Below are 22,831 nucleotides of genomic sequence, written 5' to 3'. Positions count from 1 at the left end.
ATGTAAAAGCGAACCCGAACCCGCACCAGCTTATGTAACACGGATCTACACCCGTAAACAATCTGAGCTCAGATTGACGGTCAGGGACCGTCGAGCACTGCCGAGGGTGGTTGTAAAGAAACGCATGAAACCAGCGGTAGGAACGCTCGTGAGTTGCAAAGTTGTACCAGCAGTCCACCTAGCTAATGGCTGTGCGTAGGGAGCACAATGATCGAGCAGTTCCGTATAAGCCGCACTTTTCTGCAGTCTGTGCTCTAAGCGACACCTGAAGTGATGTACAGATCGACACTACTGAACAGTGAATGACTGGAAACGAGTGATTTAGTGAGATGAATCACGCTGTACCCTGTGATGGAGTGATTCGGGTTTGGCGAATGGCTGGCGAACATTACCTGCCGGTATGTCTAGTGTCAACAGTGAAGCACCGAGGTGGTTTTGGGTTATGTAGGTGCTTTTCATGGTTAAGTTGTGGTGGCTTCATTGCGCTGAAGTAAGCACTAAATGCGGAAGGCTATGAACACATTTTACAACATGGTGTATTGCGTTCAGGAGAGAAAAAGTTCCGAGACGATATGGAACATCACTGGAACGTGTTAAAACGTGTACTTCGCTCCACACCCTAGCGTCCGACTACTTTCTTTGGTTTCGGCTCTTGAGGAAGAATGGGCCGCCATTACTCCATAGACATTGGGACACCTGACTGAAAATGTCCCGAGCAGAGTTGAAGTCGTCCTAAAGACGCAGAGTGAATACATCTCCTATTAATGTCCACTAATGTGTGTCATGGTTTTGATCAGATACTATACATGAAAAAAGTGATTGACCCAAAACAGAATCCTATAGCACCCCTCCACCTTCCCCACACCGTTTCTAACTTTACATGACCCCATTCGGATTCAAGCATTAACATTTAGATACCGATACAGATGTCTGAGAAGATTTACATTTAATATGGTTCAAATGGCTCTAAGCACTATGGGACTTAACATCTGAGGTCATCAGTCCCCTAGAACTACTTAAACCTAAGGACATCATACACATGCATGACCGAGGCAGGATTCGAACTTGCGACCGTAGCAGCAGCGCGGTTCCGGACTGAAACGCCTGGAACCGCAGGGCCACAGCGGCCGGCGGTGATGTTTCAATTTCTCCAGATTTACACATTTGCTGTTTCGCAGCCATGTTTAAGATTTTCATCAGGGAATCTTATCATTGATACCCTTTCACCCTCAATTTTAATCCCATTCTTGACTGTTTCTTTTGCTTCCGTCATTCCTTCCTCGATGTATAGATCGAACAATATGGGGCGAAGACTACATCCCTGCCGGCCGGGGTGGCGCACCAGTCTGGAACCGCGCGACCGCTACGATCGCAGGTTCGAATCCTGTCTCGGGCATGGATGTGTATGATGTCCTTAGGTTAGTTAGGTTTAAGTAGTTCTAAGCTCTAGGGGACTGATAGTCCTCAGAGCCATTTGAACCATTTGAACTACATCCCTGTCGTACACCCTTTTTAATCCGAGCACTTCGTTCTTGGTCTTCCGGTCTTATTGTTCATTCTTAATTCTTGTACTTACTGTATATTACCCATGTTATCCTATAAATTACACCTATCTTTCTCAGAATTTCAAACGTCTTTCACCATTTGATGTTGTCGAACGCTGGTTCCAGTTCTATGAATCCTATGAATGTGTCTTGATTTTTCTTTAGTGTTTCTTCAATTATCAACCGCAGTGTCAAAAGTGCCTCTCTAGTGACATTTATGTAGCGTCGATAGTGTTTATTTTTTCTGTTTAAATATGTATTGGATTTATTGTAACAGATGGATAAGATACTATAGAAATTCTTCCAATCCGTATGCGGCATACAGCAAACCAGTGCTTCACAGTATTGGTTAAAAACGGTATTGGTTGCAATATTAGTTTTTTTTTTGTTTTCCAACGACGCGTTTCGCCTTATTTAGGCATCTTCAGTTTATCTACATAGAAAACAGAGAACAAATACATCTATTTAAGAATCGCGATCGCATTGTGCAGACTTGGATAACCTAAAAGCATGTATAAACATATCAAATACTGACAGAACAAATACCTCAATTTGGTATTTCTTAGAAGAATCCTTTGGCTGACTGGAATGTGTATTCCTATAGGACAACTATCCAAGGAGTTCCACCCAATAATATCCAAACAGCAGACTCTGTACACAATTTACTAAATTGCCAATACTAAACACTTTTAAATAACAACAAATTCACATAGCTTACAAAACTTAACAAATGGTTAAAGAGTGAGCTTTAAAAAAAATAATGGCGGCTTGCCACCATAAAATGAAGAACATTTTACAATAGTGCTTTTAGAGTTTACCCGAAAGACAAAATCCAATAATAAGTTAACTTGGCATTACAATTTAAAATGATTTATATAAAAAACTTTGAGAAAAATAATGGTGCTTCGCACCATAAAATGAAAGAAACGCAACACACAACCAATAAATATAATAACAAAATAATAATTTGATACAACCAAAGGGCGAGGGCAACTCCCAACGCAATCACAGACGAGCGAGCTCTCAACACTTCGGAGCTTTCCCACTAGAAACGGTCCCCGAAATAAACCGCTGATAGCTCCACGACAAGCCTCCCACAACTGCCTATCACTTACGCACCTTGGTTATGTTCTGCAACACACGACAGATAATATCAACACAAGATAAAATTCAAAAATACAGTATAACATCCCGACAGCACATGATAACCACGGCGCCGTTATCTCGGGCGCTCTTAATAAGCGCCGGAAGCTAACACACAAATCTCAAACAATTCTCGCTTCTTAAAACGAAACAATAAAAGCCAAGCGCACATGAATAGTCAAACCATAGTCTTAGAAGTGCCTTAACGACACCAAATACGAGTATTCCACCAAGTTGTTAACACAGTATTTAAAAAAAATGCTGTTACACGACCAAATTGACGAGATCATAATGTTCAGGTCCCAGAAGACCACAGACCACATATACCAAGCAGCAGTAATTCACTATGTATATACTGTACAAAACCGCCCTTCTTTGGCAGACTTTACCTAACACATCGAATGCCAAATGTACCATACATGAACGCAACTCCGGGCGGGACTCCAGTTGAGAAAAGTAATTAGTACCAACAAATATAGTAACGAGCCACACACACAGCAAAAAGTTCCAACAACACCGTCCCACATCAGAAAAGTTCAGAAACCGCTGCTGGAGCTTCCAGGGGAAAATCTGAAGAGCCGACAGAGCCCACACCCTAACCTGGCAGACGACTCCAAAATTCAGCAACTAGTTGTCTCCGGGCCAGAGTATCACAGGACCTACACATTAGACAGGCAGGAAGAACAAGTACGCCGACTCCAATCAATCACCACCGCATGGCCAGCACAGCGGCGAGTCGCCTCCGCCCCAGACCACTCTGCTCATATTGCGAGGCACAACCACCTTAGCGCTAGTCACTAGCAGGTCAGGCAGAGCGAACTACCGGGAAAACCAACTACCCTCTCGCTCTCCGCCGGCCACCGCAAACACACGCCAGCGACGTCATAGCGAATCTCCACCGGAGCACCACCCGCACCAGGACAGGGCACTATTGTGGTGTGCGTACCGTAACACCTTCGGTACACACACCACCAGATTATTTGACTTGTCGCTCTAACGAAGTAGGCGAGTGCCAGCAATATGTCTCGTGGTCTTATCGTGGCGTGTTTATCTTCTGCCGTTAGGTGAGACGATAAAAATGCCACTTGCACGCTTAGAGCGGCAGATTGACGGTGACCAACTTTAAACAGAACTTGATTAATTTTCACACACATTTATTAAAATAATAACAAGCATAAAAATAACTTAGTTCTGGATGCTATGTACAATTGACAATCTGAAGTGCCTTTGGTCTTGGCACGTTAATCTTGTTCTCACATATCTCTGATACTTGACAAAGTGTCTATTCATTTATCTTCATGGCTATGTACAGGAATATGATAATCTTATTAGGTGCAGACTGAAACTTGACTATAGACTGGTACAGACTAATGCAGACTGAGTAATCGGAGGTCTGTACAGTCGTTATAATATCTCACGCGTTCAGGTATCACTGCGGGAGTGTGATCCGCGAGGAGAAAAGGTCCTACGTTAGCAGCAATCTCATTGGCTGCGTGACATATTAATACGCGGATCGGCGGAAGCAGAATTTGGTCCGTCTCTATGGCAGCGCCATCTCGAAGTGCGGAGAGGGACGAGCGGTGCGCCTGCGCTGTTGTGCTTAGCGGGGCGCGCTCTAGTGGGAAAGTTGTGTACGCGCTGACTACGCGGAACTATGTACACAACAACTATAATCGATTACAGTGCGCGCTCTGAACAAGATCACAGGATAGCGGCGCGCGAAATACTAATAATAAGCATTTTTCCATTTTTCTGGAGCTCTTATAGAGTTGATGCTTTTGTTGATTGGTGTTCTCACAGCTGCCAACATCAAAGCTTACACCACTTCTTCCAACCAGATGTTATTTTTTTGAGGTACGTCGACCTCATCTAATCCGTCCTCTGATGATCTGACTTCGGTTTGCGGTTGCAGGTGGTGAACGGAAGCGCGCCTGCGACGCCGGAGCCTTTACAGCACGGCCCCATAGCGCGCCAGCTGGCTCAGAAGTCTTCACCCAAGGCGAAGGGCGGGGGCGGCGGCGGCCGCAGCAGCACGGACAGCAGCGGCGCGGGTAGCCGCCTGGAGGAGGACGCCGCCTCCACGGACTCGCACCAGCACCTCGGCAGCGGCCGCAAGGGCGGCGGCTCCGGGGGCGGCGTGCGCGCGACCAAGGCCGGCGCTGCCGGGGGCGGCGGCGGCGGCGCGGTCAGCCTGCAGTGCGCCTACTGCAGCGAGACGTGCAAGTCGCGCACCGAGCTCGAGAACCATACCAAGACGCACGCGGGGGCGGCGGCCGGCGGCGTGGGCGGCGGAGGCGGCGGCGCGGGGGCGGCCGGTCCCGGCGCGGCCGGCAAGCACAAGTGCAACATCTGCGACGAGCTGTGCCCGTCGGCGGCGGTGCTGGCCGAGCACAAGCTGACGCACTGCAAGGTGGCGGCGGGCGCGCCGGCGTGCACGGCGTGCAAGGCGCCGCTGCAGCGCGAGGACGACCTGCGCGCGCACCTCGCCAGCCACGCGGGCGACAAGCTGCCCGCGCCCTGCCCCGTCTGTCGACAGACGCTCGTCTCCGACATAGAGGTGCGCAGCCGGCCCGCACCTTGCCCAATGTACGCTTCCGCTTGCTCCTCGACTTATTGCCTCGAGCGAATATCCGGGTCTTGTAGAAGACTCGCAAACGTTTGTGTACTCTTTCGCTAGTATGGATCTGCATCTCCATACACACTCCACAACCCACCGTACGGTGCGTGGTGGATGGTACCCTGCACTACTACTAGTAATTTCCTTTCCTGTTCCATTAGCAAATAGAGCGAGGGTAAAATGACTGTCTATATGCCTCCGTACGTGTCCTAATTTCTCGTATCTTTGAGGTCCCTATGCGAATGTACGCTGTCGGCAGTAGAATCTTTCTGAAGTCATGCCGGTTCTCTAAACACTCTCAGTACATCTACAGCTACACTCCGCAAGCCACCCAACGATGTGTAGCGGAGGGCACTTTTCGTGCCACTGTCATTACCTCCCTTTCCTGTTCCAGTCGCGTATGATTCGCTGGAAAAACGACTGCCAGAAAGCCTCCGTGCGCGCTCGAATCTCTCCAACTTTACATTCGTGATCTCCTCGGGAGGTATAAGTAGGAGGAAGCAATATATTCGATACCTCATCCAGAAACGCACCCTCTCGAAACCTGGCGAGCGAGTTACACCGCGATGCAGAGCGCCTCTCTTGCAGAGTCTGCCAATTGAGTTTGCTAAACATCTCCGTAACGCTATCACGCTTACCAAATAACCCTGTGACGAAACGCGCCGCTCTTCTTTGCATCTTCTCTATCTCCTCTGTCAACCCGACATTGATAAGCAACACTCAAGTATAGGTCGAACGAGTGTTTTGTAAGCCACCTCCCTTGTCGATGAACTACATTTTCTAACGACTCTCCCAATGAATCTCAAGCTGGCACCCGACTTACCAACAATGTTCCCCGAAAAGACTGTCGTCTTTCCTCCAGGAATTCCCATTTGAGTTCCAAAAGCGTCTCCGTAATGCTTACTTGTTGTTCTGACCTACCGATAACAAATAAAGTAGCCCGCCTCTGAATTGCTTCGATGTCTTCCTTTAATCCGACCGCGTGTGAATCCCGAACACCCAAGCAATACCTAAGACTACGTCGCAGTTGCGCCCTATATACTTTCTCCTGTGCAGATGAACCACACGTTCCTAAAATTCTCCAAATAAACCCAAGTCAACCATTCGCTTTCCCTACCACAATCCTCACATGGTCTTTCCATTTCATATCGCCCAGATATTGAAACAACATGACTGTGTCAAACAGGACATTTTTTAATGAATGTATTTACTTATTTCTCAAGCAGAACACTACTAATGCTGTACCAGAATCTTACGAGTTTGTTTTTCCTACTCATCCGCATTAATTTACATTTTTCTACATTTAGAACTCGCTGCCATTCATCACACCAACTACAAATTTTGTCTGAGTAACCTTGTGTCCTCCCACAGTCACTCAATGACGACGACATTCCGTACGCCACAGAATCATTAACAAACAACCCCAGACCTCTGCTCACCATGTCTGCCTGATCATTTTTATACATATGGAAAATAACAGCAGTCGTATCACATTTCCCTGGGGCGCTCCTGACATGCCCTTATCTGTGATGAACACGCGCTGTCCAGGACAACGTATTGATTTCTTTTACTTAAGACGTCGTTGAGCCACTCACATATCTGGGAACCTATTCTGTATGCTTGTGTCTTCGTTAATAGGCTGCACTGAGTCAAGCACTGGATCAGGCCATTCGAGAAAATTGTCTACGAGGGACAATTCAGAACAAGCGAAGAGGAATGTTGTAAAGCACTGTACTTCATGACAGCCGTCGGCCGCACACTGCAGGTGCAACAGATACTCTCCTCAACGTTTTCGTTGGAAAGTATTTGACCAACCAGCATAAAGCCCGGATTTAGTTCCCTCTGATTTTCATCTCGTTGCTCACATGAAACGCTGGCTGCAAGGACAGTATTTTGGCACAGACAACGAGATGCAGACCAGCATCGAGAATTGGCGGAAAGGACATGTGACTGCGTACTGAAAATCTGGTGCGAGGGTCACTCCATAAGTCGTGGTACTATGATATATCTCCAGTAATGCGACACTATGGGAATTCCTCGATGTATGTTGAACCGGTAAGGTACTGTGTGTCTTAATGTCAACAAAAAGTAGGGTTCCAGTACACGAGGTTGAAATGAAACACACGCATTGGAACTCTATGTAAATTTATTCTGCACGCGTACAGATGGAACAAACAATGAATCAAAATCAGCTACTGTGCTCCAAAATAGTCCCCCAGTGAATCCCCAGAGCGTCGCCAACGACGAGGTTCAAATGGCTCTGAGCACTATGGGACTTAACAGCTGTGGTCATCAGTCCCCTAGAACTTAGAACTACTTAAACCTAACTAACCTAAGGACATCACACACATCCATGCCCGAGGCAGGATTCGAACCTGCGACCGTAGCAGTCTCGCGGTTCCGGACTGAGCGCCTAGAACCGCTCGGCCACCCCACCCGGCCAACGACGAGGAAGGCGTTGAATTCCATTGGCATTGCGATCAATGTGTGCCGTCGAAATGCCGTGACGAAATCCGCGCTATTTGGAAAGCACCTCTCATGCGATGGTTTCTTCAGCTGTGAAATGAGGTCGAAGTCGCATGGAAAAAGTTCAAATGTGTGTGAAATCTTAAGGGACTAAGTCCCATAGTGCTCAGAGCCATTTTGCTCGTAAGGGACTTCACTGATAAGGTCATCAGTCCCCTAAGCTTACACACTACTTAACCTAAATTATTCTAAGGACAAACAAACACACACACACACACACACACACACACACACACACACACACACACACACACACACACACAGAGGGAGGACTCGAACCTCCGCCGGGATCAGCCGCACAGTCCATGACTGCAACGTCCTAGACCGCTCGGCTAATCTCGCGCGGCAAGTCACATATACTGAGATCTGGTGAGTAGGGCTGGTGAGGAAGGATGCATCTTGTAGCAGGGCCAAGTTCACACTGAATGTTTCAGGTATTGGTACCGAGTTATCTTCGAATGCGGTCGCTGTCTGTCGGTTGATTTCGGTAGAGCTTGCCGCTGGCTTTAGAATGCATTTACTGCGATTATGGTGGTGCGACATATTGACAAGGTGTACCATAGTTGCAATGACTCGTGAAGCGACCCTCGTATCGGTCTACAATGGATATCTAAGTCGGAGCGGCGACTTTGGAGAGAAGTAGCTGGAAGATGTTGCAGATAAAATGTATTTGATTTTTGCTGTGTTTTCTATTTCACGACCGATTAGACCACGTTTAAAACAAACCAAACAAAAGTTTAATGCAAAATGGCGAAAATATCACCTAAACCACCAGGTGATCAAAAAGTCAGTATACATTTGAAAACTGAATAAATCACGGAAAAATGTAGATAGAGAGGTACAAATTGACACACATGCTTGGAATGACATGGGGTTTTATTAGAACCAAAAAAATACAAAAGTTCAAAAAATGTCCGACAGATGGCGCTTCATCTGATCAGAATAGCAATAATTAGCATAACATAGTAAGACAAAGCAAACATTATGTTCTTTATAGGAAATGCTCAATATGTCCGCCATCATTCCTCAACAATAGCTGTAGTCGGAGAATAATGTTGTGAACAGCACTGCAAAGCATGTCCGGAGTTATGGTGAGGCATTGGCGTCGGATGTTGTCTGTCAGCATCCCTAGAGATGTCGGTCGATCACGATACACTTGCGACTTCAGGTAACCCCAAAGCCAATAATCGCACGGACTGAGGTCTGAGGACCAGGGAGGCCAAGCATGACGAAAGTGGTGTCTGAACACACGATCATCACCAAACGACGCGCGCAAGAGATCTTTCACGCGTCTAGCAATATGGGGTGGTTCTAATAAAACCCCATGTCATTCCAAGCATGTGCGTCAATTTTTACCTCTCTAGCTACATTATTCCGTGGTTTATTAAGTTTTCAAATTTATCCCGACTTTTTGATGACCCGGTGCTTTGAATACGATGACAGGTGAGTGATGAGCTACTGGTTGTGTGACAGGTGCGGGTGCACGCCAAGTTCCACGTGCAGCAGGGCCAGCAGCAGCGCGGCAACGTGCCGTGCTGCCTGTGCCTCAAGCCGGGCGCGGCGCCGGCCGACGCCGAGCCCCCCGTCTGCGCCGACTGCCTGGGCAAAGCAGCGGCCGCTGCAGCTGCGGCGGCAGCTGCGGCTGCAGCTGCGGCGGTGGGCGGCCAGCAGACGCGCTGCCAGGAGTGCCACCTCAAGTGCGAGTCGGCGCAGGCGCTCGAGGCGCATGTCGCCGCCGCCCACCGCAAGGCCTACCAGTGCATCAAGTGCCAGGTGACTCACCCGCCCACTCTGTATTGCTGTTGTGTTGTTCTGTGTGCACCTAGACTAACACCGGACATCCAGTGTCCACACACAATATGTAGCAAGGGAAGGGAATTCTACAGTGAATAAAACTGTTAATATGGGACAAAGGTCTCATTCATCCTTGCATATAAACGGATTGCACCTCAAGTCTCCGAGTTCGTGACGATATGTGGATATACAGATTACACTTGGTCAAACCCAGATTTGCAGTGATAAAAGTACAGCGAGAAATTTTGCTACGATTCAGCATCCAGCACCAAATCTACAGACGTCCTAACTACACTGTTAACACAAAAAAGACATGAACCACGAAGCAATTTTCCGAATGGGACGAAAATGTGTAGATGTGATGTACAGACAAACAAATTATTACAATTTCAAAAAAAAATTGATTTATTCAAGAGAAAGAGCTTCACAAATTGAGCAAGTCAATAAAGCCTTTGTCTACTTCTGACCGTTGTGCAGATAGTTATTCTGTTTGGCAATGATTAATGGAGTCGTTGGATGTACTTCTGAGTGATATTGTGGAAAATTGTGTCAAACTGACGAGTTAGATCGTTAGGGCCGGTCTACAGAGGGGTCAAAAATAATGTATTCACAGTTTAAAAGTCCATAACTTGCAAAATAATTGACAGAGTTGTCTCATTTTTGGTGAAAGCGTAGCTTAAAGTCCAACTTAAAGATATCACTGTAGATGTTCGAAATGGTCACCACTAATATCCACACACAAACGATGCCGCCGAACTGCAGCACGAACTACTTACTGCAACGTGTTCAGTTGGATATTTGCACATGAATGTATAATGTTACAAACGTACTCAGTAGGAAAGATATACATCGACCTTGCAGGCCAAAATAGAGTTTGCAGTAGAAACTCTCGGCATGTGTCGGTGTACACTGTCGTGCTCTAATGCAAGTCCAGGGTGGATTGCGATGAAGGGTGACCAATCGAGGCGTAGAATATCGCCGACATACCGCTGTGCTGCAGGGTGGCCGCGGGTTACAACGAATGGGGTCCTGATATGAAAAGAAATGGCACCCCAGACCACGACTCCTGGCTGGCGGGCCGTATGGTGGGCGACATTTAGGATGGTAGCTCATCGCTATCTGGGGCGCCCCCAGACACATCTTCGACCTAGAATCTCATTGAATGGAGTATAATTTTCAGTGATGAGCCCCGCTTCGAACTGAACCTCGATGCCCAGCAATGTCGCCGGATCTCTCCCTAATCGGAAACGTTTGGAGCATTATGAGCAGGATCCTCCAACGATATCCGGATTTTGACGATCTAACAGGCCAGTTGGGCAGAATTTGGCACAATATCCCTCAGGAGGGCATCTATCAACTCTGTCAATCAGTGTCAACCCAAATAACTGCTTGCATTATGGTCAGAGGTGGACCAATGCTTCAGCGACTTCCTTAATTTGTGAGTGCCTTTCTCTTGGGCAAATCATCCAGTTTTTTGTCTTAGGTATGAATCATTACAAACATTCACATAAATATGATTCTATACATCACTTTGCATTATTGTCATCAACAAAATGTATTATAATAAATTATTAAACAAAACGTAGCTTGTGTTCTGATCTTCAGTAAAAACCTGATTTGATGCAGCTCTCCACGAGGGTCTACCGTGTGCAAGCTTCTTCATTTTTGCATAACCTGTGAAACTTACATATATTTTAACCTGCTTATTGCAGTCTCCTTTTGCCCCAAACTGCTTGTTAAATGATACCAAAGAAAATTTCCTGTCAACTAATCCATTTTTAGCCAAATTTCGCCATAATTTTTTTCTCCAGTTTGATTCAACGTCTTTTCACTATTTATGCTACCTATCCATGTGACCTTAAAAGTTGTGTAACAGCGCATTTCAATAGCCTGTATTCATGTCTGATCAGTTTATCCACCGAATCTCGCTCTTTGCAAGGGAAAGACTTAAATTTATGTTATATTCTAATAACTTCCAATTTTTCAGAAATGCTTTTCTTGGTATAGCCAGTCTGCATTTTTGTTCTGCATTCAATTCACTCAGCATCACCTGATGTAATTCGACTGCATCCCATTACCCTTCTTAAATTTTTGTTGACCAACTTATAATCTCTTTTCAAGATAAAATTAATTCTGTTAAATGACTCGTACAAGAACTGTTAGAATTACAATGTCTTCGGCAAACGTCGAAGTTTTTTTCTTCTCCGTTTACTTCGATTCTCTTTCCTGGGTATTTCCTTTGCAGCTTGCCCAATCTTTAGATTTCTTCTCAACTGCTGCGTCCGTTGTCTTTAGATTCTTGTAACGGCAATCTCGGCTCTGCTATTTGTAAATAACCTTTCACTCCCTGTTTTTACCCTATCTACCTACAGAATATCAAAATGCGCTATTATATTTGGTAATTTCCTACTCTCTTCTGTCATTCCACTCTACACCACTACCTATCTGGTCCTCACTTTCTGTCATTGTTGTGAGACTACCTGTCATTTCCTGGATCCAGGTCACTGCTGACAAGTTTATGTACTCGCTTATGTGTTAGATCTTTTGCCTAACATAAGTCGCTGCTATTTGGATAGGTTTTACAGGTAGATTGTACAGGTTGGGAGAGTTTTTTCCCCCACATACATTTTTAACAAAGATGAGTCTGAGAAATTTCTTCTGCTTAGGCTGTGGTAGAATCTAGACATAAATATTTCTTTCACCGTTGTTTTTAGAAAACTGCTACACACACTGAAAGTGTTTAACAGATTACTGATTTGCAAGCCTGGGAAGAGACCGGCATAGCAAATTATTAAAGTTTATTTTCTTATAGACTGCAGTTGCACTTGATCAACAAGGGTAACCGCTCTCGAACAATTACAGATACCTTTGTATCAGTTAAAAGGAAAACAGTCAGTTTGAGGTGCTGTGTTCAGTATCTAAGTCACTCTAACAGAATATCAAGCCTTCATAAATAGCAACTGACATTAACATTACCATCTGAGGTAAATGGTTGGCAGTTAACATTCAAAACTCAGTTTCTTATAGCATGTCATTTAAGTCACAATCCCAGTAGGCAAAATGCCGCCTCATTTTCCAGCCTCCTCCTCCATCTTCTCTCGAATCTCATTTACATCCTGGTCTTTCACACTGTTATACATGGAGACTCAAAAAGGAAGATGCGCATTATAATGGCATGCCAAGTAACATTTATACTAAGCAACTTTTATTGAATGCTGTTGAACACTTCAGTGACATACACACATGACACTATTTTTCAACTTAGTGATCAAGTCTCTATGAGTAACGATCGGAACATTCTAGCAGTCGTTAAATTCCTCAATAGAAACCTGCTCCTGTGTGAACTTCCTCACGTTCGGAAAAACTAAGATTGCTGCGAATCAGTTCCTCGACTGGCTGGACATTGCTGTTTGTTGTCAAAGCCACTGACCTTCTTTCGGTATCAGCATCATACAGGGTGGCGCACGAAATGTGTTACCAATTGTTTCTTTCACAATTTACGCCGCACGTTAGATATAACGTTGGGATCTCTACAGCAGTGCCAAGAGAGCTTGGAAAAACAAATGAGTTACGAAATGACGTGTAATTCACGATACTGCCGCTAGGAGACTAGTGAGCAGTATGGAAGACAAACGACACAGCAACGATCGGCAATTGTGTTACTTTTTTATGAAGCGAAAATCCTTGTTGTGGCTCAGAGGCGTTTTCGACAACAGTTTAACACACGATGGGTCCCTTGCAAGAAGACGATCCACAGGTTGTACGATAAATTTGTCCAGGAAGGAACAGTATTGGAAGCGAAGCGACCTCGGACTAAGCCTGTTTGTTCGCCGGAGAATATTGAAGCGGTACGAGTTGCTGTACAGAGAAGTCCCGGGAAATCGTGTAGAAAGGCAGTAGTGCAACTGGGAATATCCAGACGCTCGGTTCAACGCTTTCTTAAGTGACCTCCATATGTACCCATACAAGATGACCTGTGCACAGAAGCTCACTGAAGAACACAAGCAGCAGAGACTCCTCTTTGCTCAGTGGGTGGAGGATAGGGAAGAAACTCTCAACAACGTTTGGTTTTCAGTCGAGGCGCATTTTCATTTAGACGGTGTGGTTAACAAACAAAATGTACGCTTTTGGGCCACTGAAAACCCACAAGTGCTTCATGAACCACAACATTATGCTCCGAGGATTACAGCGTGGGCAGCAATTTCCAGCCACGGACTTACTGGACCCTTTTTCTTTGAAGAAACTGTGAACAGCGAGCGTTATTTGAGCATGCTTCGCAATAGCTTCCTTCCACGGCTTCTTGCTACTGCCTTGCCCTTCAAAACGCAGTGGTTCATGCAAGATGGAGCAAGGCCACATACTGCAAACACTGTGTTGGAGTTTTTACACGAGCATTTGGACATGCGGATCATTTCACTCAGGTTTCCAGGTCGCTTCAATGACGGACAAAAGTAGCCCCCCAATAGTCCAGACCTCAGTCCCTGTGACTTTTTTTCTTTGGGGGTACCTAAAGGAAAAAATTTTCCCGAAACGTCCACGTGGTTTAATGGAGCTCAGAAGACTTATTCTTCAAGCTTGCAGTGAAATTACGGAAGACATGTGGCGTAGGGTAATCACTAACTTCAGTGTTCGTTTGAAGGAAGTTAGGAAAGGAAATGGTGGACATATTGAGCATGTGCTGAGTTAGAACAAATCTCCACGGACGGCTCTTCATTGTAGTATATGTTCCTTTCAGATTGTGCTGAAAATAAAGTTTATATTTAAAATAAAAATTGTAACACATTTCTTGCGCCACCCTGTACGTGTCTGTGCGGCTCTGATCAAACTGTTGGCACAATTTGTCTACGGTTGGACGAGGCCATTGCATTTGGTCCATACACTACCAGAATTTCTCGTTGAACCTGTGTGCAATTTAGACGTCTTGCCCACAAGCATCATGCTGTCCGGCGTACTTCATCTCAAGAGTATGTTTTCAATTGCCGCATCATTTCACTCCCATGCTCTTGACATTAGGAAACTCAGACCGTGTCTTCCCTTCTGGCAATGTTGTTGCGCAATGCTCTTAACGTGGAACTTCATTTTGAAGTCCCTTCGTAGTTAGAAGGTTTCCTTTCTATCTCTTTTGAGACCGCAGACGCATTATAGTGAGAACTGACGCCTTCGCAGGTGAGCTTCGACAGCGAGGCAGCGGTGCAGCGGCACGTGGCGACGCACCTGCTGGAGGCGGGGGCCGGCGGAGGCGGCGGCGGCGGTGGCGCGGGGTCGCGGCTGGAGTGCCACGTATGCCGGCGCGCGCTGGCGTCCCCGCTGCAGCTGCAGACGCACCTGATCGAGCACACGTTCGCGGGCTGCGGCAGCTTCACGTGCTACCTGTGCAGCGCCGTCTTCACGGCGGCCGCCGGCCTGCAGCAGCACATGCTGGCGGCGCACGGCCCCCAGGCCAGGCCCTACGACTGCGCCCGCTGCGGCCTGCGCTTCTTCTTCCGCGCCGAGCTCGACAACCACACCTACAGCCACCACAACGAGCGCGAAGACGAAAAGGTGAGGCGCCACAACACCACGTACCAGAGTTCGCTAACGCGGGCGCGGTAGCGCAGTGGTTAGCTTACTAGCCTCGCATTCGGGAGGACGACGGTTCAAACCCGCGTCCGGCCAACTTGATTTAGGTTTTCCGTGATTTCCGTAAATCGCTCCAGGCAAATGCCGGGATTGTTCCTTTGAAAGGGCACGGCCGAATTCCTTACCCATCCTTCCCTAAGCCGATGAGACCGATGACCTCGCTGTTTGGTCTCTTCCCCCCCAAACAACCCACCCCAACTTCGCTGTTTGGTTCCCTTTCCCCAAATCAACCACGTCTCGCTGTCGACTGAGGCGCGCTACGTAGCAATGTCCCAAAACACATTGGCATAGTTATGGCACATTTGTGTGCTGTTTGCGCTGTACTGGATGACGAAAGTTAAACCACGTAAGTAAAATGAAATAAACGCTTCTCCATAAAAGAGCGTGTTACAGTTTTTCCGTTGGATGGCGGACATATTGTTTCTTTCTAAATGTCAGCGAGAGACTCCAAATGCTTAAAACAACCATTCCTCTTTTGCAATATGGTACGGTTCAGATCTGGATTATTAATGCACTCTGACCAAAAGTATCGGGACACCTATTAACGGACATTAATATGGGCGTGTTCCCCGTTCACTTTTATGACACCGTGAACCCTGCTGGGAGAAATGCCACGCTCACTCAAGAGCTGGAACCAAAGAAAGTCTGAGGTCTGGAACGAAGTCCATCTTCTGACTCATCCGTAAAGGTATTCCATTCAGTTTAGGTCAGACTGTTCTATTTCAGGAATCTTTTTGCCCACAAATCACTGCCTCACAAACGCTGCTTTGTGACGGCGGAAATGGTCATTCTGATGTGATGATTGCCTTCGAACTGTTCCTCAACTGTACGCAGAAAACAACGCTGTTTAACTTGGGAAAAAGTTTTCAGTAGCCAAGATCGAATAAATTAGTCTTTATTGTTTCAACAGCTGTAACTGTCATCCATGGTTTCCAAAAAAAATTTGTTGTTAAGCGTCTTCCATTGTGAATTCGTACATCATGCCACGTTGTCTTTGTGGTGCATAAAATAGGGCACATTATACAAGGTGAAAGGATAACAGTGATACGATTCGCTGATGAAAATGGCTCTGAGCACTATGGGACTTAACATCTGAGGTGCCGGCCGTTGTTGCTGAGCGGTTCTAGGCGCTAGTCTGGAACCGCGCGACCACTACGGTCGCAGGTTCGAATCCTGCCTCGGGCATGGGTGTGTGTGATGTCCTTAGGATAGTTAGGTTTAATTAGTTCTAAGTTCTAGGCGACTGATGACCTCAGAAGTTAAGTCGCAATATGCTCAGAGTCATTTGAATCATTTTTGAACATCTGAGGTCATCAGGCCCCTAGAACTTACAACTACTTAAACCTAACTAAGGACATCACACACATCCATGCCCGAGGCAGGATTCGAATCTGCGACCCTAGCGGTCGCGCGATTCCAGACTGAAACGCCTAGAACCGCTCGGCCACACCGGCGGGCGATTCGCTGATGACATTGCTATCCTGAATGATAGTGAAGAAAAATTACGTGATCTGCTGAACGGAATGAACAGTCTAATCAGTACAGAGTATGGATTGAGAGTAAATCGACGAAAGACGAAGGTGATGAGAAGTAGTAGAAATGAGAACAGCGAGATGGTAACGAAGCAGATGAATTTAAGGTATTCTGCTATGTAGTAAAATAACCAATGACGGACGGAGCAAGGAGGACATCAAAAGCAGACTAACAACGGCAAAAAGGGCATTCCTGGCCAAGAGAAGTATACTTATATCAAATATTGGCCTTAATTTGAGGAAGAAATTTCTGAGAATGCACGTCTGGAGTACAGCGTTGTATTGAACCATGGGAAAACCTGAACAGAAGAGAATCGAAGCGTTTGAGATGTGGTGCTACAGACGAATGTTTAAAATTAGGTGTACTGATAAGGAATAAGGAGGTTCTGCGCAGAATCGGAGAGGAATGGAATATGTTGAAAACACTGATAAGGAGAAGGGACAGGATGATAGGACATCTGTTAAGACATGAGGGAATGACTTTCATGGTGCTAGAAGGAGCTATAGAGGGAAAAGCTGTAGAGGAAGACAGAGATTGGAATAAGTTCAACAAATAGTTGAGGACATAGTTTGCAAGTGCTACTCTGAGATGAAGAGGTTATCACAGGAGAGGAATTTGTGGCGGACCGCATTAAACCAGTCAGAGGAAAAAAAAAAAAAATAGCAGCAGTGGAAGGGCAGAAATGCTCCTGATGGATGTGTTGCTCAGGTGTCATTTGACGACTAGTCCACTTTCTTAGTCACTCAGACCTCCTCAACGGACCCGTTGTGCCACCTCTGTTTATCCTATGAGATCCGCCTCTCGAAAAATACAGTGCTCGATTCCATACTGCATAGGAAACTCGGGTACTTTTGAACAAATAGTGTGTAGAATCCACAGGAAAGAGCGACCCAGTTGTGGCTGCAGGGCCGTTGGTGCACTGACGGTAGAAGGGAGACAGCAACCTCATGGAACTGCTGGCTGCAAATCGATGCAAAATGAGGAGAAATTGCCAATAGAAACCATGCTGAAGAACTGATGCGTGCCCAAGGCAAGTTGTGCCGTTGGGAGAAGGGAAGAGATCCTTACAGTATAAAAATGAAGGGAAACAAGCAGTGCCCTACAGTTTTATCTTTTTTTATCCTGTGTAATAAGTCAGTATACGTTTTGCACTCGAATTAGTCGTATGACTCCACTCAAATACATAAACGGAAATATAAACATTTGCTTTTTATTGTTTTTTTGTAAGAAGCTAGCGAACCTGGCAATGCTCAGTAATTGCTAAATAAAGTATATACTGGAATTGCATATGTGTCCTAATCTCTACCTCCCTCCTCCATCTCTCGGTGTCCACTCCTTGCCCGCTTTGTTCGGCTCCTCTTCCCCCTCTCTCTAAACTCGTATCAATTTAGTGTTAATGAAAATAAAACCTTGATCGACAATTAAAGTTACTTAAAATGAGTGAACAATTCAGTTGGGAGCAGTGGGGTGTATGGGTTATGAGAGTGACCATTCGTGCTATTAGATCTGTGAGGATAGGAGCCTTAATGTCAGCATTTCACACAGTTTTAATCTTCGGGTGGGTAGGATTACAAAATTTTGGACGATTCGGATTTCTTAGTAGTACCGTAATTGTAAGCCGATAAGCCATAAACAAAACTCTCCTGTTTTCTGTTGACACCGACTGCGACGAACAAAACAAAACAGCACATTGTTGTTGCATATAAAATTTTTGAAAAATGGTATGTAAGTAGAAAGAAAGTATAATGATATTGGAAAAAATATCTGTCTAATTATATGCCCTCCTGTCGAAGTTACAACTGACTGCGGGAAACAAAGCTAAACAGCGCAGCACAACATTTTCTTTTTCGCTGCTGGCTTTCAGAGAAAACGTGTACAGTGTTGTTTGAAAAACATATAGCATAAATCTGTCTGAATGTTTATTAGTGTATCATGTGAAGATTTAAACCTTTTAAATTTTCGGTAACAAAGTTAAACCACATCTTGTCTTATACCGGGTGAGGCATTAAGGATGGACATTTAAAAAATAAACAATGTATCTTTATTTGTGATTCAAAAACATTTATATTTGCAGAATAATACTCAAGTGATGTTGCCACTTTACAAAATTAATGCTTGGAAACATCATCTCGCAGGTGACGGCCGTTTTCAAGGATGCACTTCTCAAGCCGTTCTCGGAAGTTGGCTTCCACTCTCTGCGACATTTGTCAAACTGAACGACTTCTCACGAATTGCTTCTTTCAGTTCTTCATGACTACGTGTTTATGCTCGTATACACGTGACTTGAGGTAACCGCACAAAAAGCATTCACACATGGACAGATCTAGAGAACGAGGAGGCCAACGAATGTCACCAATCTGGGAAATAGCGCGACCACGAAATCAGTGTGAATAGCTTTCATTGACATTCTTGCTGTGTGAGCTGTGTCCCCATCCTGCTGAAACCAAACTTGCCGGATAGGAATAAGTTTTATTCTTGGTTCAGGTAGGAAGAATTCATCTGTCTATAACATTACGGGATTAAATTTAAAGTGTTCCCGTTATTGTCTTGGAAAAAGTTTGGACCAGTAACATCTATACCAGTTACAGCACACCAAACAGTCACCTTCGGACTGTATAATGGTTTCTCATGCATATATATTTGATTTTCATTGGCCCACTAACGACAGTTCTGCTGATTTACCGTGCCGTTCAAATGAAAATGAGTGTCATCACTCATAATAAAAATAATGTTGTCGTTTTGCTGAAGTATGGCCTACAATTCTCAAGCAAAATTCAGCCGCTGTACATAATCTGTAGGGTTCAGTTGTTGCACCATGGCCATTTTATAGGGATGAAATTCTAGATCAATATGCAAAATACGCCTTACTGTACGATTACTGATGAGCAGTTGAGCAGAATGTTTCCTAGTAGATCGACCGGAAGTACGGAGTACGGCTTCCCGAATTCTTTCAACATTTTCTGTAATTTGTACTGAGCGATGAGCCCCTAGTCGTACGAATGGGAAATCACGTCTCGCAATATTGAAATGGCGACGAAAGTCACGCTGAACTGCAACGATAGACTCATTATTACGCACAAAACAATCGTAAGCAAACACACGATGTTGCACACTCCACGGCCTCAACACCTCGGCTAAACAAAATAATGGAAGGAGCTACCAAAAACGTGACATCAGTCCCCCACTTCTACTACCTGAGCCTGAATACTGAGTGTTCTGAAAACTCTCATCCTTTCTACCTCATCCTGTCTATTAGTAGAGATAAGCACTTGCATAAAAGCTGTGAAGTTTTACTTTGGTCCTTGGGTAGATACACGAAGAAATAGAAAGTAATTTCTAAATGCAGTACTAGCAGTAGTAAAGTTCTGAGAGTGGGTTATGAGTTGTGCTTCAATGGCTCATTTGGTAAAGCACTCGCCTGGTACACTCCGCTGCAAAGTGAAAATCCATTCTGGAAATTTTAAATTTTTTCACCTAAAATTCCATTGAACCATACCAACCAGAGCCTGTTGTTCGTATTCCGCCTTTAATGGTAGCTTTATTAATGTTCATAATAACATTATAGTTTGTTGAGGTACAACCACAACAACAGAGATTAATGGATTTATAATACAAGTAATTGAAGGAAAAAAGTGTTGTTGATTTTTGACTGAACAAAATCTTCCTTTGGTTTGAAATAGGTATTCTATCAACATAGCGGGAGTAACGGCACATATGAGCTGGATCCCTGCTACAAACCCCAGCAGCAGCCGGTAGAAACCGCCCACACAGCGACTCCTGGTCGGCGTACTCGGTCAGCCAGGGGCAGCAAGTCCGTGTCGCCGCGTGCCAGCACTGAGAACAACGGCGCCGTCTGCTGTACGGACAGCAGCGGAGCCTCTCCGTCGCCGCAGCAGCAGCAGCTGCCGCAGGTGTGCGTGAAGCAGGAACCTGCGACTGAGCCACAGCATCCGACGGAGGAGCACGAGGAGCCGAGCTGTGAACAGCAGCTGCCGGCAGATGTCAGCACTGGCAACCCCTCACAGGACTCACTGCAAGAGGACAAAGAACAGCAGCAGATCTGCGAAAGGTCAGAGGCGCCAACGGAGTAACCGAAATGTAAAGCCTCTGCTGCACTGTGGTAAAGGTGGCGTGCAACAATTTACGTCCTCATTGTTCATTATACATTTCTGTATATATAAGCACATATTCACGTCCTTTGGTAGGCCTGCCAAATTTGGCATACCTTGCCAATTTGCCGCTGGCTGGCAACGTTTTGGTGGAGATTTCTTTCAGTTCGGACTCCCATGTAGTAATATTGAAATGTTTGGTACAAATTATTAAGCTGTACAGACTACATAGCGTTCGTGTTGAATGGTAATTATAGTCTTTATTTACCCTTGCAATGCAGGAGAAAGACAGCCCCAGTGATCTTGCAGTTAAGGAATAAATAGTGATGCTATAATGTGTCAGTTTTTTGCAGTGGTCAGAACCCCACTACTGATCTGAATTTGTCTTATGAGCGCTGTTTTCATTCATTTCTAGTAAGAGATCGAAGACAGTGGACAATGTAGTGTATTCTCTGAGGATTTCAGGGTCAGAAACACTGTGGAAGAAAAGTGTTTGCGACAGTGGTCGCTATTGAAGTACGTCCATTTATCTCTCAGGAGCCTTAAGTCTTTTTCAGAAGAAAAATTATAATTTTTGCTGTTGATTAGTCAGCAGAAAGATATACTAGAAGACCAAAATTTGTGTCTCTAATATTTTGTTTTTCTTACTATTCTTGGTCTTTCCCCTAAAAATTGTCTTTATTTCATGACAGGAGTACAATCTTCAAACATTACATTCCAGATTTCGCTCATGTGCTGTATTATATTTATGAATCGAATCGATATGTTAATGTCCATGATGCTGACTGACAAGGATGTTTGTGATACTCACTAACAACAGAATGTCATTTCTAACTAAAGTTAATTGTGTTACTTGATCTATTGTAATGTATCTTATTTCCTGAAGTATATTGTAGTGTTTCATTGTAATTAACTTTTACAACAACATGTAATACATCATAACTGTTGACTGAGCAATGGTAGCTAATTCAGTCAGAAATGCCTAGTTAAATTTTTGATGTTATATTTACAATATGCAAAAATTCAGTGTACTTTCTCACAGACAGTTGTTCAGTACCATGAAATGACACTTCATTAAGTTTCTTACATTATATTACTTTTACAATGTAATATTTAGCTGTACAAAACCGTTTATTCCATAGCACATGTATTAAACTTTTGTATATATAGTGAACACATCTTTTGTAAACAGTCATTGTTGAATGGTGATTGGTGATTGATGTAGGGACCAAATTGGTTTCAAAGGTTTACTCTTTTGTTGTGGCTGCTTATGTCAGAGCTTCATCAGACATGCAGATCACAAATGTTTCCCAGGCATTTTCGTATGCAGTAATATTCATGGAGGCAATTATAATTGTTAACACAGAAATGTTGATTTATTTATAAGTTGTAGATAAACATATTTCATTGATAACTACTTTTGTTGATAATGTTTTTATGTTAGTAAGATTTGGTGAGTCGATTATTGGACTTTACAAGTGATGAATGTTGTTTACATTTGTTAAATTTAAAGAACATGTTTCATATGAGATAGAAAATACATATTTTGTTTTTTATTTAAATCAATAATCCAATGTTTAATAAAAATAATTCTTTCTTGAACTCTGATTACTATTCAGTATATCCACCATACACAATGGCCGTTTTCGTATGGCTAGAATAAAAGAAAAACTTTCCAACAAACTAGCTACTGGTCCTTGTTATTCAGAAAGATTTTTTTATTTATAGTTCTAATAAGTAATAATTTTTTTTTCTTACAGCTGAGAGAAATTTCTTTACTATCATCAGATATATAGGGTCATAATAAAAGGCCGTCTAAGAGAAAGTAAAGTTTCTTACGTAGCTGAACAATGTACTTAAAAAGGAAAACCGAACTTCTTATTCTACTCGTTCAAGCATAATGACAAATCTAGACTGTAAAACGAACAACTAAAACCAGACAGTGT

At 44.5% G+C, this 22,831-nt stretch overlaps 1 protein-coding gene across 1 annotated transcript in view; it reads left to right on the top strand.

The window, feature by feature from the left end:
* LOC124606269 (zinc finger protein 423 homolog) overlaps positions 1-22,380 on the top strand; it is a 286,175-nt gene extending 263,795 nt beyond the window's left edge. The window contains exons 10-14 of the mRNA XM_047138249.1: positions 4,600-5,244; positions 9,304-9,444; positions 9,502-9,603; positions 14,791-15,165; positions 20,457-22,380. Coding sequence (XP_046994205.1) covers positions 4,600-5,244; positions 9,304-9,444; positions 9,502-9,603; positions 14,791-15,165; positions 20,457-20,867 — 1,674 coding nt within the window. The 3' untranslated portion in view covers positions 20,868-22,380. The remainder of the gene's footprint in view (positions 1-4,599; positions 5,245-9,303; positions 9,445-9,501; positions 9,604-14,790; positions 15,166-20,456) is intronic.
* Positions 22,381-22,831: the final 451 nt, after the last annotated feature.

This window comes from Schistocerca americana, chromosome 3 (genome assembly GCF_021461395.2).
Source record: "Schistocerca americana isolate TAMUIC-IGC-003095 chromosome 3, iqSchAmer2.1, whole genome shotgun sequence".
In the NCBI taxonomy this organism is placed as follows: Eukaryota; Metazoa; Arthropoda; class Insecta; order Orthoptera; family Acrididae; genus Schistocerca; species Schistocerca americana.
Note: the sequence above shows the minus strand (reverse complement) of the source record. Positions and strands in the feature narration are given on the sequence as shown.